Genomic DNA, 17716 nt, shown 5'->3' on the forward strand with positions numbered 1-17716 from the left:
TCAGCTTCCACCCCCCTATTTGCTGGTTGGGGACTTCAATGCCCACCACCTGCTTTGGGGATCTCCACATCCTTGTCCACGTGGCTCACTATTGCTAGACGTCTTCCACCAAGCAGATCTAGTTTGCCTCAACAGTGGGGTCCCCACATTTTTGTCTGCCTCCACGACAAATTTATCTCATTTGGATCTTGCCGTCGGTACTGTTCCGCTAGCTCGGCGTTTCGAATGGTTCGCCCTTGGTGATACACACTCGAGTGACCACTTTCCATGTGTCCTTAGACTGCAGCCTCAACTGCCATATATGCGCCCTCGACGCTGGAAGTTTGCCCAAGCCGATTGGACACTTTTTTCGTCTCTAGCGACATTCGATGACCGTCACTTTCCCAGCGTCAACGATGAGGTCACACATATTATCGACATTATTCTTACAGCTGCGGAACGTTCAATACCACACACCTCCGAATTGCCCCGGCGCCTCCCAGTTCCTTGGTGGAACGAAGCATGCCGTGACGCAATACGTGAGCGGCGACGTGCTCTTCGCATTTTCCGTCACCATCCTACTTTGGCCAACTGTATCAGCTATAAGCAGCTCCGTGCGCGATGCCGTCGCGTCATCCGTCATAGCAAGAAGGCAAGCTGGAAATACTTTATTAGCTCATTTAACACCTTCACTCCCTCCTCGGAAGTTTGGAGTCGGCTTCGACGGTTCTCAGGCCCGCCTAGTTTCTCCCCGGTCTCTGGGCTCACTGTCGCGCATGATACCTTAGTGGACCCCGTCACAATTTCTAACTCATTGGGTCAGCACTTTGCTGATATTTCAGGCTCTTCAAATTACCCGCCAGCGTTTCTCCCGAAGACACGTGCAGCGGAAGTGCGACCTCTTGCTTTCTCCTCTCAAAATCACGAAAGCTACAATACTGTTTTCTCCATGCGGGAACTCCAACATGCCCTCTCTTCTTCTCGCTCCTCCGCCTCAGGACCGGATGGTATCCATGTCCAAATGTTGCTGCATATATCAACCCATAGTCTGCGTTTTCTCCTTCGCCTTTATAATCGAATTTGGACTGACAGTACTTTTCCCAGACGATGGCAGGAAGCTATCGTCGTTCCCGTTCCGAAACCTAAACATCTCCCCTCTAGCTATCGCCCCATTTCTCTCACGAGTAGTGTCTGTAAGGTTTTGGAGCGTATGGTGAATTACCGTTTAGCTTGGTGACTGGAATCCCGCAGTCTTTTAACACCAGCCCAATGCGGATTCCGAAAGCATCGTTCTGCCGTTGACCATCTTGTTGCTCTCTCCACTTATATCATGAACAATTTTCTCCGGAAACGCCAAACGGTAGCAATATTTTTTGATCTGGAGAGAGCATACGATACCTGTTGGAGGACAGGCATCCTCCGCACACTGTTCTCTTGGGGCTTTAGAGGCCGGCTGCCCCTTTTTCTTCGAATTTATGGCAGAGCGCACATTTAGGGTGTGGGTGAACACCACTCTCTCCTGTACTTTCTCCCAAGAAAACAGGGTACCCCAGGGCTCCGTGCTGAGTGTTGTACTTTTTGCCATCGCCATAAATCCAATTATGGATTGTCTCCTTCCTGATGTCTCGGGCTCCCTCTTTGTGGACGATTTTGCAATCTACTACAGCTCTCAACGGACAAGCCTTCTTGAACGACGTCTTCAAGGATGTCTCTATCGCCTCCACTCTTGGAGCATCGAAACCGGCTTCCGTTTCTCACCCAGTAAGACCGTTTGTGTTAATTTTTGGCGACGAAAGGAGTTTCTTCCACCCTCCTTACATATAGGACCTGTCAACCGTCAGTTTTCAGACGTCGCTAAATTCTTGGGTCTTATGTTTGGCAGAAAACTGTGCTGGTCCTCCCACGTTTCCTATTTTTCGGCTCGCTGTCTCCGATCCCTCAACACCCTCCGTGTCTTGAATGGTACCTCCTGGGGAGCGGACCGAGTGGTCCTTCTCCGCCTGTATTGCGCCTTAGTGCGCTCGAAATTGGACTATGGAAGCATAGTCTACTCCTCTGCTCGGCCGTCTATTCTTCGGCGTCTCGACTCTATCCACCACCGTGGATTACGTTTAGTGTTGGAGCTTTTTACACCAGCCCTGTGGAAAGCCTTTATGCTGAGACTGCTGAACCTCCGCTGTCCAATCGGCGAGCAGTCCTTCTGACTCGTTATGCTAGCCATCTGTCTTCCATGCCTGCTAATCCAGCCCATGACATTTTTTTCGACGCCTCCGTTGATGTAGGGTATGCAGGCCGCCCCTCCTCCCTACTACCCCCGGGAGTCCACTTCCGTCAACTGCTCCATTCTCTTTCCTTCCGCTTTCCTAAAACCTTCTTGACAACTTGGGGTACAGCACCGCCTTGGCTCCGTCTCCGGATCTGCCTGCTCCGAGACCTTTGTCGATTTCCCAAGGATGGTACCCCTTCACTTGTTTATCGTTGGGTATTTGCTGCTCTATTGTGCACAAATGACGGACGCCACATTTATTTACACCGACGGCTCGAAAACATCGTTAGGTGTAGGGAGTGCCTATATTGTTGGCGACACTCCAAATCACTTTCGGCTTCCCGACCAGTGTTTGGTTTATACTGCGGAGCTTTACTCTGTTCTCCAAGCTGTCCACTACATCCGCTGCCATCAGCGGATACAGTATGTTATCTGCTCAGATTCTCTCAACTCTCTCCTCAGTCTCGACGCTCTTTACCCTGTGCACCCTCTGGTCCACTGGGTTCAGGACTGTCTGCGCTTGCTCCACCTGGGGAGCTTCTCGGTGGCGTTCCTCTGTCTCCTGGGACACGCTGGTATCTGTGGGAATGAGGCGGCCGATATAGCGGCCAAGGCTGAAGTCTCTCTTCCTCGGCCAGCTATTCAGTCCCCCCCTGCGGGTCCGGGGATTAGAATAGGCCCGAGGTATTCCTGCCTGTCGTAAGAGGTGACTAAAAGGAGTCCCTCCCCCTCACGGGGGTAGTTAGCGCCTGCGTCCGGAGACGGACAGTTCCACGACCTCTATTTGCGGTCATTTTGCTTTTTCACTTCTCGTTTCTTCCTACCTTTGGTTGGTTCCTTTCTTTGCTCTTCTCCACCTCACTGTCTTCCTTAGTCTTTCCCCTGCAAAATCTCATTGCCTTCTTCTCCTTGCCTTCTCATTGCCTTCTTCTCCTTGCCTTCTCATTGCCTTCTTCTCCTTGCCTTCTCCTTGCCTTCTCATTGCCTTCTTCTCGTTGCCTTCTCTGGTCTCCGCCTCGGCGTTTGAGACAGTCTCTCTCTCTCTCTCTCTCTCTCTCTCTCTCTCTCTCTCTCTCTCTCTCTCTCTCTCTCTCTCTCCCTCTCTCCCTCTCTCCCTCCCTCCCTCCCTCTCTGTCTCTCTCTCTCTCTCTCCTTTTTCCTCTTCTTCCTTCCTCCCTGTGCGCGCCTGAAGGCCGACCCACGCGTTCGCACGCGTAGCCGGTGACGCGGTAACGCGTAATTCCCCGCCCTGGGTAGACATGTAAGGCACGCACATACCCCCTGGTAAAGGCCAGGCCCGGGGAGGGGTGATTGCCTGAGATGATACCTTCTGACCATGCCGATTGGTCCCTCTGTCTGTTTCTCGGGAGGTGTGACCTGAGGTGTAAACATTCACCTAAGGTGGGAGTGCCCTCTGAGAGGGTCCCCACAAGGAAGGAGCGCACCATCGGAGACGCTGGCAATCATGGGGGATTCCTCCGCAATGAATTTCACCCCATCTCTCTCGACTTATGCCCAAAAACGGGAACATGACCAGCCACCAGTGACAAAAGTACTACCACCTGCCCCACAGTTCCTCGTCGTTTCTCGATCTGAGGATGGAAAGGATTTTTCCTCTGTCAACCCTTTCGTTATCCAGAAGGACGTAGATGCCATAGCCGGATCTGTCAAATCTTGTACCAGGTTGCGTAACGGTACCTTATTACTAGAAACTGAGAGCGCCTTTCAGGCACAAAAACTGCTTCGGGCCACACTCCTGTACACGTTCCCTGTCCGGGTGGAGGCTCACCGAACTTTGAATTCGTCTCATGGTGTAGTCTATACTAGCTCCCTCGACGGATTGACTGACGAGGAGATTCAATCTTTCCTCGCTGAGCAGGGCGTGACGGCTGTCCACAGGGTGATGAAAAAGGTCAACAATGACCTTGTACCGACCCGGACACTTTTCTTGACCTTCGATAGTGTTAAGCTGCCATCGTGCATCAAGGCGGGCTACGAGTTTATTTCTGTTCGCCCCTATGACCCGACACCTACGCGCTGCTACTAGTGTCAGGGTTTCAATCACACTCGACAGTCTTGTTCCAATGCGGCTAACTGTGTCACTTGTGGCAGGGATGCCCATGAGGGTGACTGTCCACCTCCGTCTCCTCGTTGTGTGAACTGTCAGGGTGACCATGCCGCATCCTCCCGCGACTGTCCTGTCTATAAGGAAGAACACTGTAGCCAAGAAATTCGGGTCAAAGAGAAAGTGTCCACCTCGGCTGCTCGCAAGCTATTGGCTAGTAGGAAGCTCCCAGCGGGGAAATACAGTACTGTCCTCGCCTCTCCTCGGACTACCAGGGAGGTGGCAACCCAGACATGTGATCTGACCTTCAGCACCACGGTCGTCCGTTCGGCCAGTGCTAAGATCGCACGGTCGACGTCTCCTCTTCCTCCTATCACCCCACAGACACCAGCCCCTTCATCAGCTTCTGCTAAGACGAAGACCCAGAAGTCAGATGCACGGGCCTTCAAGAAGGAACCGTCCCGTGCAGACTTCCTACGTACCTCGACCTCCCAGCCTTCGACCGGTACTTCCACCAAACGTCCTTCCAAGAAGGCTCATAGGAAGCACAGTTCTCCTTCTCCGCCACGGCGCATTTCTTCTCCTGCGCCACCCAGCGGTTGCCGCCCCAGGCCGTCATCCGTTTCGCCTGGCCGCACCGCTGGTAGCCGAACATCTGGCCGTTCACCGGCGGAGGAAGCTCCCCCTCCCGGCCATCTTCCCAAGATGGCCGATGAACCTATAGACCCAATGGACGATGACTGTCCGCCTACTGACAGCGGCGGCAGTGCTCGCTCGAAGCCAGGCCCTCAGCAGCCTTCGAGGTGACCCCTTCTTTCATCTTCCTTTTCTTCTTATGATGGCACTTATTCACTGGAATATTCGCAGCATTCGCTCCAACTGAGAGGACTTGAAGTTGCTGCTCCGCTTGCACCGTCCGCTCGTCGTAGCCCTCCAGGAAACGAAGCTACGCCCATGCGATCAAATTGCCTTGGCACACTACACCTCTGTGCGTTTTGACCTACCCCCTGTGGTAGGTATTCCGGCTCATGGAGGGGTTATGTTGCTGGTCCGGGACGATATTTACTACGATCCCATCACGTTGCACACTGGCCTGCAGGCAGTTGCCATCCGCATCACTCTCCCCACTTTTACATTTTCCATTTGTACCGTTTACACTCCATCGTCATCTGCCGTTACCAGGGCAGACATGATGCAACTTAATGCTCAGCTACCTGCACCATTTTTGTTAACTGGAGACTTCAATGCCCACCATCCCCTTTGGGGCTCTCCAGCATCCTGCCCGAGGGGCTCCCTGTTAGCAGACCTTTTCAACCAGCTCAATCTTGTCTGCCTCAATACCGGCGCCCCTACTTTTCTTTCGTACACATCTCACACCTACTCCCATTTAGACCTCTCTATATTTACTCCCCAACTTGCACGCCGGTTTGAGTGGTATGCACTTTCTGATACATATTCGAGCGACCACTTCCCGTGTGTTATCCATCTCCAGCAGCATACCCCCTCTCCATGCTCCTCTAGTTGGACCATCTCCAAGGCAGACTGGGGGCTCTTCTCTTCCAGGGCGACCTTTCAGGATCAAACCTTCACAAGCTGCGATCGTCAGGTCGCACACCTCACGGAAGTCATTCTCGCTGCTGCTGAATATTCCATCCCTCACCCTACTTCTTCTCCACGTCGCGTACCGGTCCCCTGGTGGACCGCAGCATGTAGAGACGCTTTACGTGCTCGTCGACGTGCTTTACGCACCTTTAAACGCCACCCTACAGTGGCGAATTGTATCAATTATAAACGATTACGTGCTCAGTGTCGTCGTATTATTAAAGAAAGCAAGAAAGTCAGCTGGGCTGCTTTCATAAGCACCTTCAACAGTTTTACTCCTTCTTGTGTTGTCTGGGGTAGCCTGCGCCGGCTATCTGGCACTAAGGTCCACTCACCAGTTTCTGTCTTGACGGTCGCGAATGACGTCCTTGTGGCCCCTGAGGATGTCTCCAATGCCTTCGGCCGCTTTTTCGCCGAGGTTTCGAGCTCCGCTCATTACCACCCTGCCTTCCTCCCCCGCAGACAGGCAGAGGCGGCTAGGCCACCTAACTTCCGCTCCTCGAATCGTGAAAGTTATAATGCCCCATTCACCATGCGAGAACTCGAAAACGCACTTGGCCGATCACGGTCCTCCGCTCCAAGCCTGATTCTATTCATATTCAGATGCTGAAGAACCTTTCTCCTGCGGGTAAAGGTTTTCTTCTTCGTACTTATAATCGCATCTGGATTGAGGGACATGTTCCCGCATGCTGGCGCGAGTCTATTGTTGTCCCGATTCCTAAGCCGGGGAAGGATAAGCACTTGCCTTCCAGTTATCGACCCATCTCGCTTACCAGCTGTGTCTGTAAAGTGATGGAGCGAATGGTTAACTCTCGATTGGTTTGGCTGCTCGAGTCTCGACGCCTACTTACCAATGTACAATGTGGATATCGTAGGCGCCGCTCTGCTGTTGACCATCTGGTTACCATGTCGACCTTCATTATGAATAACTTCTTGCGGAAGAGCCCAACCGCGGCTGTGTTCTTTGATTTGGAGAAGGCTTACGACACCTGTTGGAGGGTGGGCATTCTCCGCACCATGCATACATGGGGCCTTCGCGGTCGCCTCCCTCTTTTTATTCGTTCCTTTTTAATGGATCGACAGTTCAGGGTACGTGTGGGTTCTGTCCTGTTAGACACCTTTCGCCAGGAGAATGGGGTGCCACAGGGCTCAGTTTTGAGCGTCGCTCTCTTCGCCATCGCGATCAATCCAATAATGGATTGCCTCCCAGCTGATGTATCAGGCTCCCTTTTCGTGGACGATTTTACCATCTATTGCAGCGCGCAGTGTACACGTGTCCTGGAGCGTTGTCTTCAGCGTTCTCTTGACCGTCTTTACTCCTGGAGTGTCGCCAATGGCTTCCGTTTTTCTGCCGAGAAGACGGTCTGTATTAACTTCTGGCGCTACAAACAGTTTCTCCCACCGTCCTTACGACTCGGTCCCGTTGCTCTCCCAATCGTGGAGACAACAAAATTTTTAGGTCTTACATTTGACAGGAAACTTAGCTGGTCTCCACATGTGTCACATTTGGCTGCCCGTTGTACCCGTTCTTTAAATGTCCTCCGTGTTCTCAGTGGTATGTCGTGGGGAGCGTATCGAACCGTCCTGCTTCGTCTATATCGGTCGATCGTCCGCTCCAAGCTGGCTTATGGGAGCTTCGTATACTCCTCTGCATGGCCATCCATCTTACGCCGCCTCAACTCCATACAACATCGGGGTTTACGACTTGCGATCGGAGCGTTTTATACTAGTCCCGTAGAGAGTCTTCATGCTGACGCTGGCGAATTGCCACTCACCTACCGGCGCGATATACTGCTTTGTCGGTATGCCTATCGGCTACTGTCAATGCCCGACCACCCATCTTATCGTTCCTTTTTTGACGACTCTCTCGAGCGTCAATACGGGTTGTATGTCTCTGCCCTGCTACCCCCTGGAGTTCGCTTTCGTCGCCTCCTTAAACACCTTAATTTTTCACTCCCTGCAACCTTTCGAGTGGGCGAGAGCCACACGCCACCTTGGCTCCAGGCTCAGGTCCGCGTTCACCTTGATCTTAGCTCGCTCCCAAAAGAGGTTACCCCCGGTTCGGTCTACCACTCCCGTTTTGTTGAACTTCGTTCGAAGTTCATCAATATGACCTTCATTTATACAGATGGCTCCAAGACCAATGACGGGGTCGGGTGTTCTTTTATTGTCGGGGCACAAAGTTTCAAATACCGGCTCCATAGCCATTGTTCGGTCTTCACAGCTGAGCTCTTTGCCCTCTACCAGGCTGTTCTTTACATCTGCCGCCACCGACATTCTGCTTATGTCATCTGCTCCGATTCCCTGCGCGCCATCCAGAGCCTCAGTGATCCGTATCCGGTTCACCCTTTCGTGCACCGGATCCAACGCTCTCTTCAGCAGCTGGTGGACGTCGGTTCTCCGGTTAGCTTTATGTGGGTCCCTGGCCATGTCGGTATCCCTGGGAACGAAGCTGCAGATGCCGCGGCCAAGGCTGCGGTCCTCCAGCCTCGGACAGCTTCTTGTTGTGTCCCTTCATTAGATTGTAGCAGGGTTATTTGTCGGCGCATTTTATCGCTGTGGCATGCCGATTGGGCTGCACTTACAGACAACAAGCTTCGGGCCTTGATACCTCTTCCCGCGGCTTGGGCGTCCTCCTCCCGCCCTTCTCGGCGGGAGGAGGTCGTTTTGGCCCGGTTACGCATTGGACACTGCCGGTTCAGCCATCGCCATCTGCTGATGACTGCGCCGGCGCCGTTCTGCTCATGTGGGCAATTGCTGACGGTCCGCCACGTTTTAATGTCCTGTCCGGATTTTAACACACTGCGTCTAGATCTTAACCTGCCATGTACTTTCCATGCCATTTTAGCGGATGACCCACGAGCAGCTGCTCATGTTCTTCGTTTTATCAATTTGACAAACCTCTCTAAGGACATTTGATGATGCTGTTTTTTAATCCTATGCCTGTCAGTCTGTCTTTTATCGTGTTTTCCCTTTTAGTTGTTGTTTTAAACTTTTGCCTTGCGGTGCATTCTTAACGTAGTCAGGGCGCTAATGACCATTGAAGTTGTGCGCCCTAAAACCACGAAAAAAAAAGCTATTCAGTCGATTCCCTTCACCGATCTACGGAGCGTTTTATGTCGCAGAGTTGTTCTTTTACGGCACGCGCATTGGTCGACACTTCCCCATAATAAATTGCGGGACATCAAAGCTCTTCCTTGTGCTTGGACCTCTTCCTCCCGAAAGCGTCGTCGGTGGGAGGTAATTTTAACTAGACTTCGGATAGGGCACTGTCTTTTTAGCCATCGACATCTTTTAAGCGGCGATCCTCCCCCACTCTGTCCCCACTGCTCTCAGCTGTGGACGGTAAGACACCTTTTAATTGAGTGCCCCTATTTTAATCCGTTATGCTCCCGTCTACAGCTATCGCCTGATCTATCGTCGATTTTAGCAGATGACACGCACTCAGCCGACCGCGTTCTCAAGATTTAGTGCCAGTGAAATGACGTCAGTCATTTGAAGCTTTTTTTGGGGACAACCAACCCCTTTCTGTAGTGAATTTTTAAGCCTTCCTTCTGCTTTTAGTTTCTCCAGTTTTATGACTTTGGTTCCCATTGCTGCTGGTTTCCATTTTCGGTTTTTTACTGTTTCCTAAGTCACGGACCGGGCGCTAATGACCATAGCAGTTTTGCCCCCTAAAACCAAAACATACAAAAAATCCTCCGTTTTTATCGTGCTCTAGTTCTGTCTCGCTTGGACTATGGTTGTCAAGTTTATGGTTCAGATGCTCCTTCCACGCTGCACGTGCTGGATCCAGTCGACCATCATGGTATCCGTTCGGCCACCGGTGCCTTCCCTACTAGCCCTGTTGATAGTCTCCTGGTTGAAGCTGGGACCCCCCCCCCTTTCTGTTCGGCAGTCCCAGCTTCTGGTGTCTTATGCACTCACTACCCGTTTCTCTCCCACTCATCCTTCCTATTCTATCCTGTTCCCAGACCATGGATGTCGCCCACCCTACTCCCGCCCTCGGGCGGGTTTACCGGTTGGGCTGCGCCTTGCGTCTCTTTACCGTGATTTTCACCTTCCTTCTTTGTCCTGTCTTCCTCGCTCCCTCCCCTCCGCCCCTCCTTGGTTAGTTACACGGCCTCGAATTCGGATGGATCTCCGCCGAGGTCCGAAAGATTCCATCCCCCCGGTGGTGTTCCGTTCCTTTTTCCGCCAAATTTTATGGGAGTTTCGGGATGCTGTTGTTTTTTACACTGATCGTGTTGGGTATGCCTTCACGTCCTCTGTTGGAACGGAAAGTCATCTGCTGCCACCTACATGTGGGGTGTTTACTGCGGAATTGATGGCAATTTTCCAGGCCGTTATCTTTATTAAACAATCCCAACACAACCGCGTTTTGTTATGTACTGACTCGATGAGTGGTTTTCTTGCTATTGACCGGTGTTTTTCGCGACATCCCTTGGTCTCTGCCATCCATGACCATCTCGCTGATATTCACCGTGCTGCTTGTTCTATTGACTTCCTTTGGGTCCCTGGCCATGTGGGTATCCTGGGTAATGAGCTCGCTGATCGTTTGGCTGGGGGAGCAGTTACTTACCCCCCGTTTTCTGTAGCCCCTCCTGCAGCGGATTTACGGCTTCACATCAAATCCCACTTCGCACAGTCATGGGCCAATTCTTGGGAGGCTACTCCCCTGTCTAATAAACTTCGTGCAATTAAGGTGACACCAGGCCCGTGGCGTTCTTCCTTTCGCATCTCCCGAAAGGACTCGACCACACTGTGTCGTCTCCGCATTGGCCATACTCAGTTGACCCATGGTTTTCTTTTGCGTGATGAGCCACCCCCACTATGTGGTTGCGGAGCCTTCCAGTCAGTAGCCCACATTTTGGTTGAATGCTCCCTTCTTTTGGCTCTGCGTGCTAAGTACAGGCTCCCCCACACTTTACCTTTGATGTTGGCTGACGATTCCCAGATGGTCTCTCTGGTTCTCGGTTTCCTCCGGGAAAGTGGTTTTTATTCTCAGTTTTAAGGTTTTTAATCTCTCTTGTGTTGGGGCAGGGCGGTGAGTGTTTGGGTGTGTCTCACTGTACGCAGTGTTCAGAGATTCCCAATTCACCGCCCTGACCGGAATCCTCTTTTCTTCCCCTTTTACTCTGTTTTTACCGTTTTTTTAAGGCTTGGTTAGTCTTTCAATTCCCATACGTACTTTCTACCTTATAGCAGTTGTACCTTTTAAGTCACAGGTGGTCTTGCCTATGCTGCTTCAGCATAGTGTTGGGTTCATTCTCTTGCCGACTTCCCTCATTTTGTTTTTTTACCAATTACAACATGACTGCCTTTTTACGTTTTTTCCATTTCTCCGTTTTATTGTTCTGACTTTACTGAGTTGTCCCATTAGTGGAATGGTGCATATTCGAAACAAGGGACTGATGACCTTGCTGTTTGGTCCCTTAACACTCAACCAACCAACCAACCAACCAACCAACCATCAAGTGAGATATTAATAAAAAAAAACCAAATTAAATATTTAGAAAGAAGGAAGGAAGAGAATTGCATAGAGAAGAGATAGGTATAATATTGCCCGTCACCTGCAGTTTGTCCAGCTCCCCACCCCCTCACCGGCACACTGTCTCCCCGCCCCCTCCCCAACGCTCCCTGTCTGGCCACCTGCCCCTCCCCCATACCCCCTGCCCAGCTTGTCTCCCCTTCACCCTTGTTATCTGTCCTGCTCATCCTCCATAACCCCGGTATCTGTGTCCATCTTCTAAACCCCTCTCCACACAAAATCTGTCCCACTCCTGACCCACTTTCACCACAATCTCCATCGCACTCCTAACCCCCTTCTCTGCAGTCTCCATCCTGCTGCTAACCTCCTACCTCAGCAGTCTCTGTCCTGCTTCTATTCCCCTTCCTCCACACACTCCATCCAGATCATCCTCCCCTCTATCTGCTTTCTCCATCCAGCTGATTCTTCTCTCTATCTGCATTCCCCATCTGCCTCCATCTGGTTGCTGCTCCCCTCCTGCCACACTCTCCATCTGGTTGCTGCTCCCCTCCTGCCACACTCTCCGTCTGGTTGCTGCTCCCCTCCTGCCGCACTCTCCGTCTGGTTGCTGCTCCCCTCCTGCCGCACTCTGTCTGGTTGCTGCTCCCCTCCTGCCGCACTCTGTCTGGTTGCTGCTCCCCTCCTGCCGCACTCTGTCTGGTTGCTGCTCCCCTCCTGCCGCACTCTGTCTGGTTGCTGCTCCCCTCCTGCCGCACTCTGTCTGGTTGCTGCTCCCCTCCTGCCGCACTCTCCGTCTGGTTGCTGCTCCCCTCCTGCCGCACTCTCCGTCTGGTTGCTGCTCCCCTCCTGCCGCACTCTCCGTCTGGTTGCTGCTCCCCTCCTGCCGCACTCTCCGTCTGGTTGCTGCTCCCCTCCTGCCGCACTCTCCGTCTGGTTGCTGCTCCCCTCCTGCCGCACTCTCCGTCTGGTTGCTCCTCCCCTCCTGCCGCACTCTCCGTCTGGTTGCTCCTCCCCTCCTGCCGCACTCTCCGTCTGGTTGCTCCTCCCCTCCTGCGGCACTCTCCGTCTGGTTGCTGTTCCCCTCCTGCCGCACTCTCCGTCTGGTTGCTCCTCCCCTCCTGCCGCACTCTCCGTCTGGTTGCTCCTCCCCTCCTGCCGCACTCTCCGTCTGGTTGCTGTTCCCCTCCTGCGGCACTCTCTGTCTGGTTGCTGTTCCCCTCCTGCCGCACTCTCCGTCTGGTTGCTGTTCCCTTCCTGCCGCACTCTCCGTCTGGTTGCTCCTCCCCTCCTGCCGCACTCTCCGTCTGGTTGCTCCTCCCCTCCTGCCGCACTCTCCGTCTGGTTGCTCCTCCCCTCCTGCCGCACTCTCCGTCTGGTTGCTCCTCCCCTCCTGCCGCACTCTCCGTCTGGTTGCTCCTCCCCTCCTGCGGCACTCTCCGTCTGGTTGCTCCTCCCCTCCTGCGGCACTCTCCGTCTGGTTGCTCCTCCCCTCCTGCGGCACTCTCCGTCTGGTTGCTGTTCCCCTCCTGCGGCACTCTCCGTCTGGTTGCTGTTCCCCTCCTGCGGCACTCTCCGTCTGGTTGCTGTTCCCCTCCTGCCGCACTCTCCGTCTGGTTGCTCCTCCCCTCCTGCCGCACTCTCCGTCTGGTTGCTGTTCCCCTCCTGCGGCACTCTCCGTCTGGTTGCTGTTCCCCTCCTGCGGCACTCTCCGTCTGGTTGCTGTTCCCCTCCTGCGGCACTCTCCGTCTGGTTGCTGTTCCCCTCCTGCCGCACTCTCCGTCTGGTTGCTCCTCCCCTCCTGCCGCACTCTCCGTCTGGTTGCTCCTCCCCTCCTGCCGCACTCTCCGTCTGGTTGCTCCTCCCCTCCTGCCGCACTCTCCGTCTGGTTGCTCCTCCCCTCCTGCCGCACTCTCCGTCTGGTTGCTCCTCCCCTCCTGCCGCACTCTCCGTCTGGTTGCTCCTCCCCTCCTCCCCTCCTGCCGCACTCTCCGTCTGGTTGCTCCTCCCCTCCTGCCGCAATCTCCGTCTGGTTGCTCCTCCCCTCCTGGCGCACTCTCCGCCTGGTTGCTCCCCCCCCCCCCTCGTGGCGCACTCTCCGCCTGGTTGCTCCCCCCTCCCCCCCGTGGCGCACTCTCCGCCTGGTTGCTCCCCCCCCCCCCCCCTCGTGGCGCACTCTCCGCGTCTCTTCTCTGTTTCCACTTTCTACACTCCTCTTCTCTCTCTGTGTTATGTTTCCCAGCGCAATAGGAGTTTTCTTGCTCTTAGCCCCACAGTATTTCTTTCCGGATTATAACTAATGTGTCAAATTATGGTGAAACCTATCCGTGGGCTTAGGATGAGCTTTTCACCCATGGATTCCTGTGTACACGTGTCACATTTATTTCACATGTCCACACACATTTCTCCTGTATCTTTAGCGAATATCACCTTGCAGTTTCATTTGCACGCCACTTCATGTTTATGAAGTCGCATCTCCTGAACTATGTATTGTACAATGATTTTGCAGGTACATCCAATGGGCAATGTGGCTGCTACCTGTGAATTGTACTGTGAACACACGTAATAAAAAAGTAATATAGTACAGTGTAATGCATGATGCGGCAGTTTTCACGCACCCAGATATTTGACGTCATACCTCCTGAAGCATGAATCGTACAGTGATGTAATTTTGCCGGTACGTTCAGTATATGTGAACACTGTCTGTAAAATGTGTTGCAAATACAGTTAATAGTATAGAAGTAATATATTAAAATGTAATGCTTTATGAAGCGGTTTTACTGAATGAACGGAGATAATGTAAGAAGCGTTAAACTTTTTTCCTTTCATCATTTTGTGGAGGTTGACAGCGAGAGAATGTTACATAAAGGTTTGATATTATGTGTAAAGTTGTTTGCAAGTCACTGAGAGCTTTCATTTTAAAAAATGAATGCATAATGTATAGGTATTCGCGCGTGGTGTGCTACCCTTCATCACCTCTTTCGTCTGATAGGTAGGTGCGTATAAGGTAACGAAAGTGTTAATTCAGTGTATAAGCTATCTCCAGTCCAAATTTCATGTAGATACGTCCTTGAGGTAAAATAGCTTGGTGTACAAGGTAATCTGTTTCTTCCTGTTCATGTCAGCTAAGCTTTCCATGTGACTGCAATTTATTCCAGAAACATGTATTCACTCCATAGGAAACTGGACAGCACGTCCCTGTTGGCAGCGAACAGAGCGTGTCCCACGTGGGCGACCGTCATCCAGGGCCACCGCGTGCTTCAGCTGCGGCTGCGGCGCCGGCGGCGGCACGAACGGCTCCTGCTGCATCACACGGAGGCGACGCTCGCCGCCTCCAGGTAGGAGCACGTCGCGCCGCACAGTGTCCTAAGTTTTCTGAAAGTTCGCGTACTGTTTTATATGTCAGTTTAGTGGAAGTCAATTTCAGCCTCACTTCTTGTCAGTACCGTTCTGGCATACCTGGTCCAGATTTCTTGAAGCTCACCCTTGCCACTTCTTCGGGAAGTAAGCATTTTTTTATTTCGTAAGATCGCGGCTGCACGATGGATGCATCGCATTGCACATTATCTATAATCAGTGCTAAATATAGGTTTCTTTCGTAGGGTGGTATCTACTATCTGATCTGCCAAAAGAGACCTTTCGCATCCGTCATATGTTTTTGCGTTTACTTTTTTTTTGTCATCAGTCTACTGACTCGTTTGATGCGGCCCGCCACGAATTCCTTTCCTGTGCTAACCTCTTCATCTCAGAATAGCACTTCCAACCTACGTCCTCAATTATTTGCTTGACGTATTCCAATCTCTGTCTTCCTCTACAGTTTTTTCCCTCTACAGCTCCCTCTAGTACCATGGAAGTCATTCCCTCATGTCTTAGCAGGTGTCCTATCATCCTGTCCCTTCTCCTTACCAGTGTTTTCCACGTATTCCTTTCCTCTCCGATTCTGCGTAGAACCTCCTCATTACTTACCTTATCAGTCCACCTGATTTTCAACATTCGTCTATAGCACCACATCTCAAATGCTTCGATTCTCTTCTGTTTCGGTTTTCCCACAGTCCATGTTTCACTACCATACAATGCTGTACTCCAGACGTACATCCTCAGAAATTTCTTCCTCAAATTATGGCCGGTATTTGATATTAGTAGACTTCTCTTGGCCAGAAATGCCTTTTTTGCCATAGCGAGTCTGCTTTTGATGTCCTCCTTGTTCCGTCCGTCATTAGTTATTTTACTGACTAGGTAGCAGAATTCCTTAACTTCATTGGCTTCGTGACCATCAATCCTGATAAGTTTCTCGCTGTTCTCATTTCTACTACTTCTCATTACCTTCGTCTTTCTCCAATTTACTCTCAAACCATACTGTGTACTCATTAGACTGTTCATTCCGTTCAGCAGATCATTTAATTCTTCTTCACTTTCACTCAGGATAGCAATGTCATCAGCGAATCTTATCATTGATATCCTTTCACCTTGTATTTTAATTCCACTCCTGAACCTTTCTTTTATTTCCATCATTGCTTCCTCGATGTACAGATTGAAGAGTAGGGGCGAAAGGCTACAGCCTTGTCTTACACCAATCTTAATACGAGCACTTCGTTCTTGATCGTCCAATCTTATTATTCCCTCTTGGTTGTTGTACATATTGTATATGACCCGTCTCTCCCTATAGCTTACCCCTACTTTTTTCAGAATCTCGAACAGCTTGCACCATTTTATATTGTCGAACGCTTTTTCCAGGCCGACAAATCCTATGAAAGTGTGCTGATTTTTCTTTAGTCTTGCTTCCATCATTAGCCGTAACGTCAGAATTGCCTCTCTCGTCCCTTTACTTTTCCTAAAGCCAAACTGATCGTCACCTAGCGCATTCTCAATTTTCTTTTCCATTCTTCTGTATATTATTCTTGTAAGCAGCTTCGATGCATGAGCTGTTAAGCTGATTGTGCGATAATTCTCGCACTTGTCAGCTCTTGCCGTCATCGGAATTGTGTGGATGACGCTTTTCCGAAAGTCAGATGGTATATCGCCAGACTCATATATTCTACACACCAACGTGAATAGTCGTTTTGTTGCCACTTCCCCCAATGATTTTAGAAATTCTGATGGAATGTTATCTATTTACTATCCCCGTCATTCTAATGGTAGTGTGGTAGTTCTCTCTACGAGCTGTTCCCTACATCTTCACTTAACAATATTCGTTACAATAGCATCGCGGTCGGAAATTCTCGCCGGCCGCTTCAGTCCGGAACCGCGCTCCTGTTTCGGTCACAGGTTCTAATCCTGCCTCGGGCATGGACGTGTGTGATGTCCTTAGGTTAGTTAGGTTTAAGCAGTTCTAAGTTCTAGGGGACTAATGACCTCAGCAGTTGAGTCCCATAGTGTTCAGATCCATTTGAACCATTTTTTCGGAAATTCTCCTCAGGAATAGTACGTTACTAAAACCGATCTTATTCTTAGCTGCAAGCATTCCACCTGGCACCACACATCCTTCCGGTACACATCGCCCATTTCGTGATATAACTGTAATAAGAGCTTTGCGTCATGATATTGAATTTCAGTGTCTACGAGTCACTGCTCACCAGACTTCTTGACTCCAAGTCCACAGTTCATTGCTTCTTGGATCCGTAGGTGACTAATGAAGACAGTCGAAGAATTACCGTACGGCAGACACAACCAGTCCGTGACATAACTAAAATTTTGTTTGGGCAGAGATGAGGTATCTTTGTCGTACTGTGAAAATGGGGAAATTGGTAATATTAGATCGCCATTTTTGTAAGTAAATCTTGAGAGTTTGCGGAGAACTATATGAACTGGAGCTGTTGCTGCAGACAGATCATGGTCTTACCTCTACGTAGGCACATTGTCCAGTACAGAGCAGCAGCAGCATGTTGCCGACACTCAGACTCGTGTGTTATAACCAGCCGCAGGTTGCAGTGTCACCCGAGTTCAACTTACTTTGCGTCACTAACTCGTCACATATGCTTCCTGTCTTATATTTTACGAAGTTCCGTGCATTTCCAAATATACTCCGCAATCCACGTTATTGTGTGTCTGAGGGTACGCTGTGTACCATTGTCGTTCCCACCACCCCCTATTCCAATCTCGAATGTTCCCCAGGAATAAAGCGTGTTATTAATCCTCCGCGTAAACTCTAATCACCCTCATTTGGCCTTTATGGTCTTTCCACGAGGTACACTTAGGAAGAAGCAATAATTCATTTAACTCTTGCAGGAACGTCCACTCTCTGGGTTTTATCAGCAACCACAACGCCTCTCTTGTAGTGCCTGCAACTTGAGTTGGATGAGCATTTCCATGATGCTTT

General features: G+C 51.2%; 1 protein-coding gene across 1 annotated transcript; it reads right to left on the bottom strand.

Moving 5' to 3' along the window:
* Positions 1 to 11874: 11874 nt before the first annotated feature.
* Positions 11875 to 17281, bottom strand: LOC126481189 (uncharacterized protein FLJ40521-like). Its single transcript, XM_050105186.1, has 3 exons — positions 17240 to 17281; positions 14628 to 14766; positions 11875 to 13235 (listed from the first exon to the last, which is right to left on the bottom strand). The coding sequence occupies exons 1-3, from the start codon at positions 17279 to 17281 to the stop codon at positions 11875 to 11877; spliced, it is 1542 nt and encodes a 513-aa protein (XP_049961143.1).
* Between the last annotated feature and the right edge of the window lie 435 nt (positions 17282 to 17716).

This window comes from Schistocerca serialis, chromosome 1, assembly GCF_023864345.2.
Source record: "Schistocerca serialis cubense isolate TAMUIC-IGC-003099 chromosome 1, iqSchSeri2.2, whole genome shotgun sequence".
NCBI classification, from domain to species: Eukaryota; Metazoa; Arthropoda; class Insecta; order Orthoptera; family Acrididae; genus Schistocerca; species Schistocerca serialis.

What these genes read in the sequence shown, in the direction of transcription:
- LOC126481189 (XM_050105186.1), bottom strand. Translation starts at nt 17,281, where the DNA reads ATGCTGCTGCTGCTCTGTACTGGACAATGTGCCTACGTAGAG. An exon ending in GACAATGTGCCTACGTAGAG is followed by an intron (nt 14,767 to 17,239) that starts GTAAGACCATGA and finishes CAGAAAACTTAG; the next exon opens with GACACTGTGCGGCGCGACGT. An exon ending in CCTGGATGACGGTCGCCCAC is followed by an intron (nt 13,236 to 14,627) that starts GTGGGACACGCT and finishes AGAGTGCGGCAG; the next exon opens with GAGGGGAGGAGCAACCAGAC.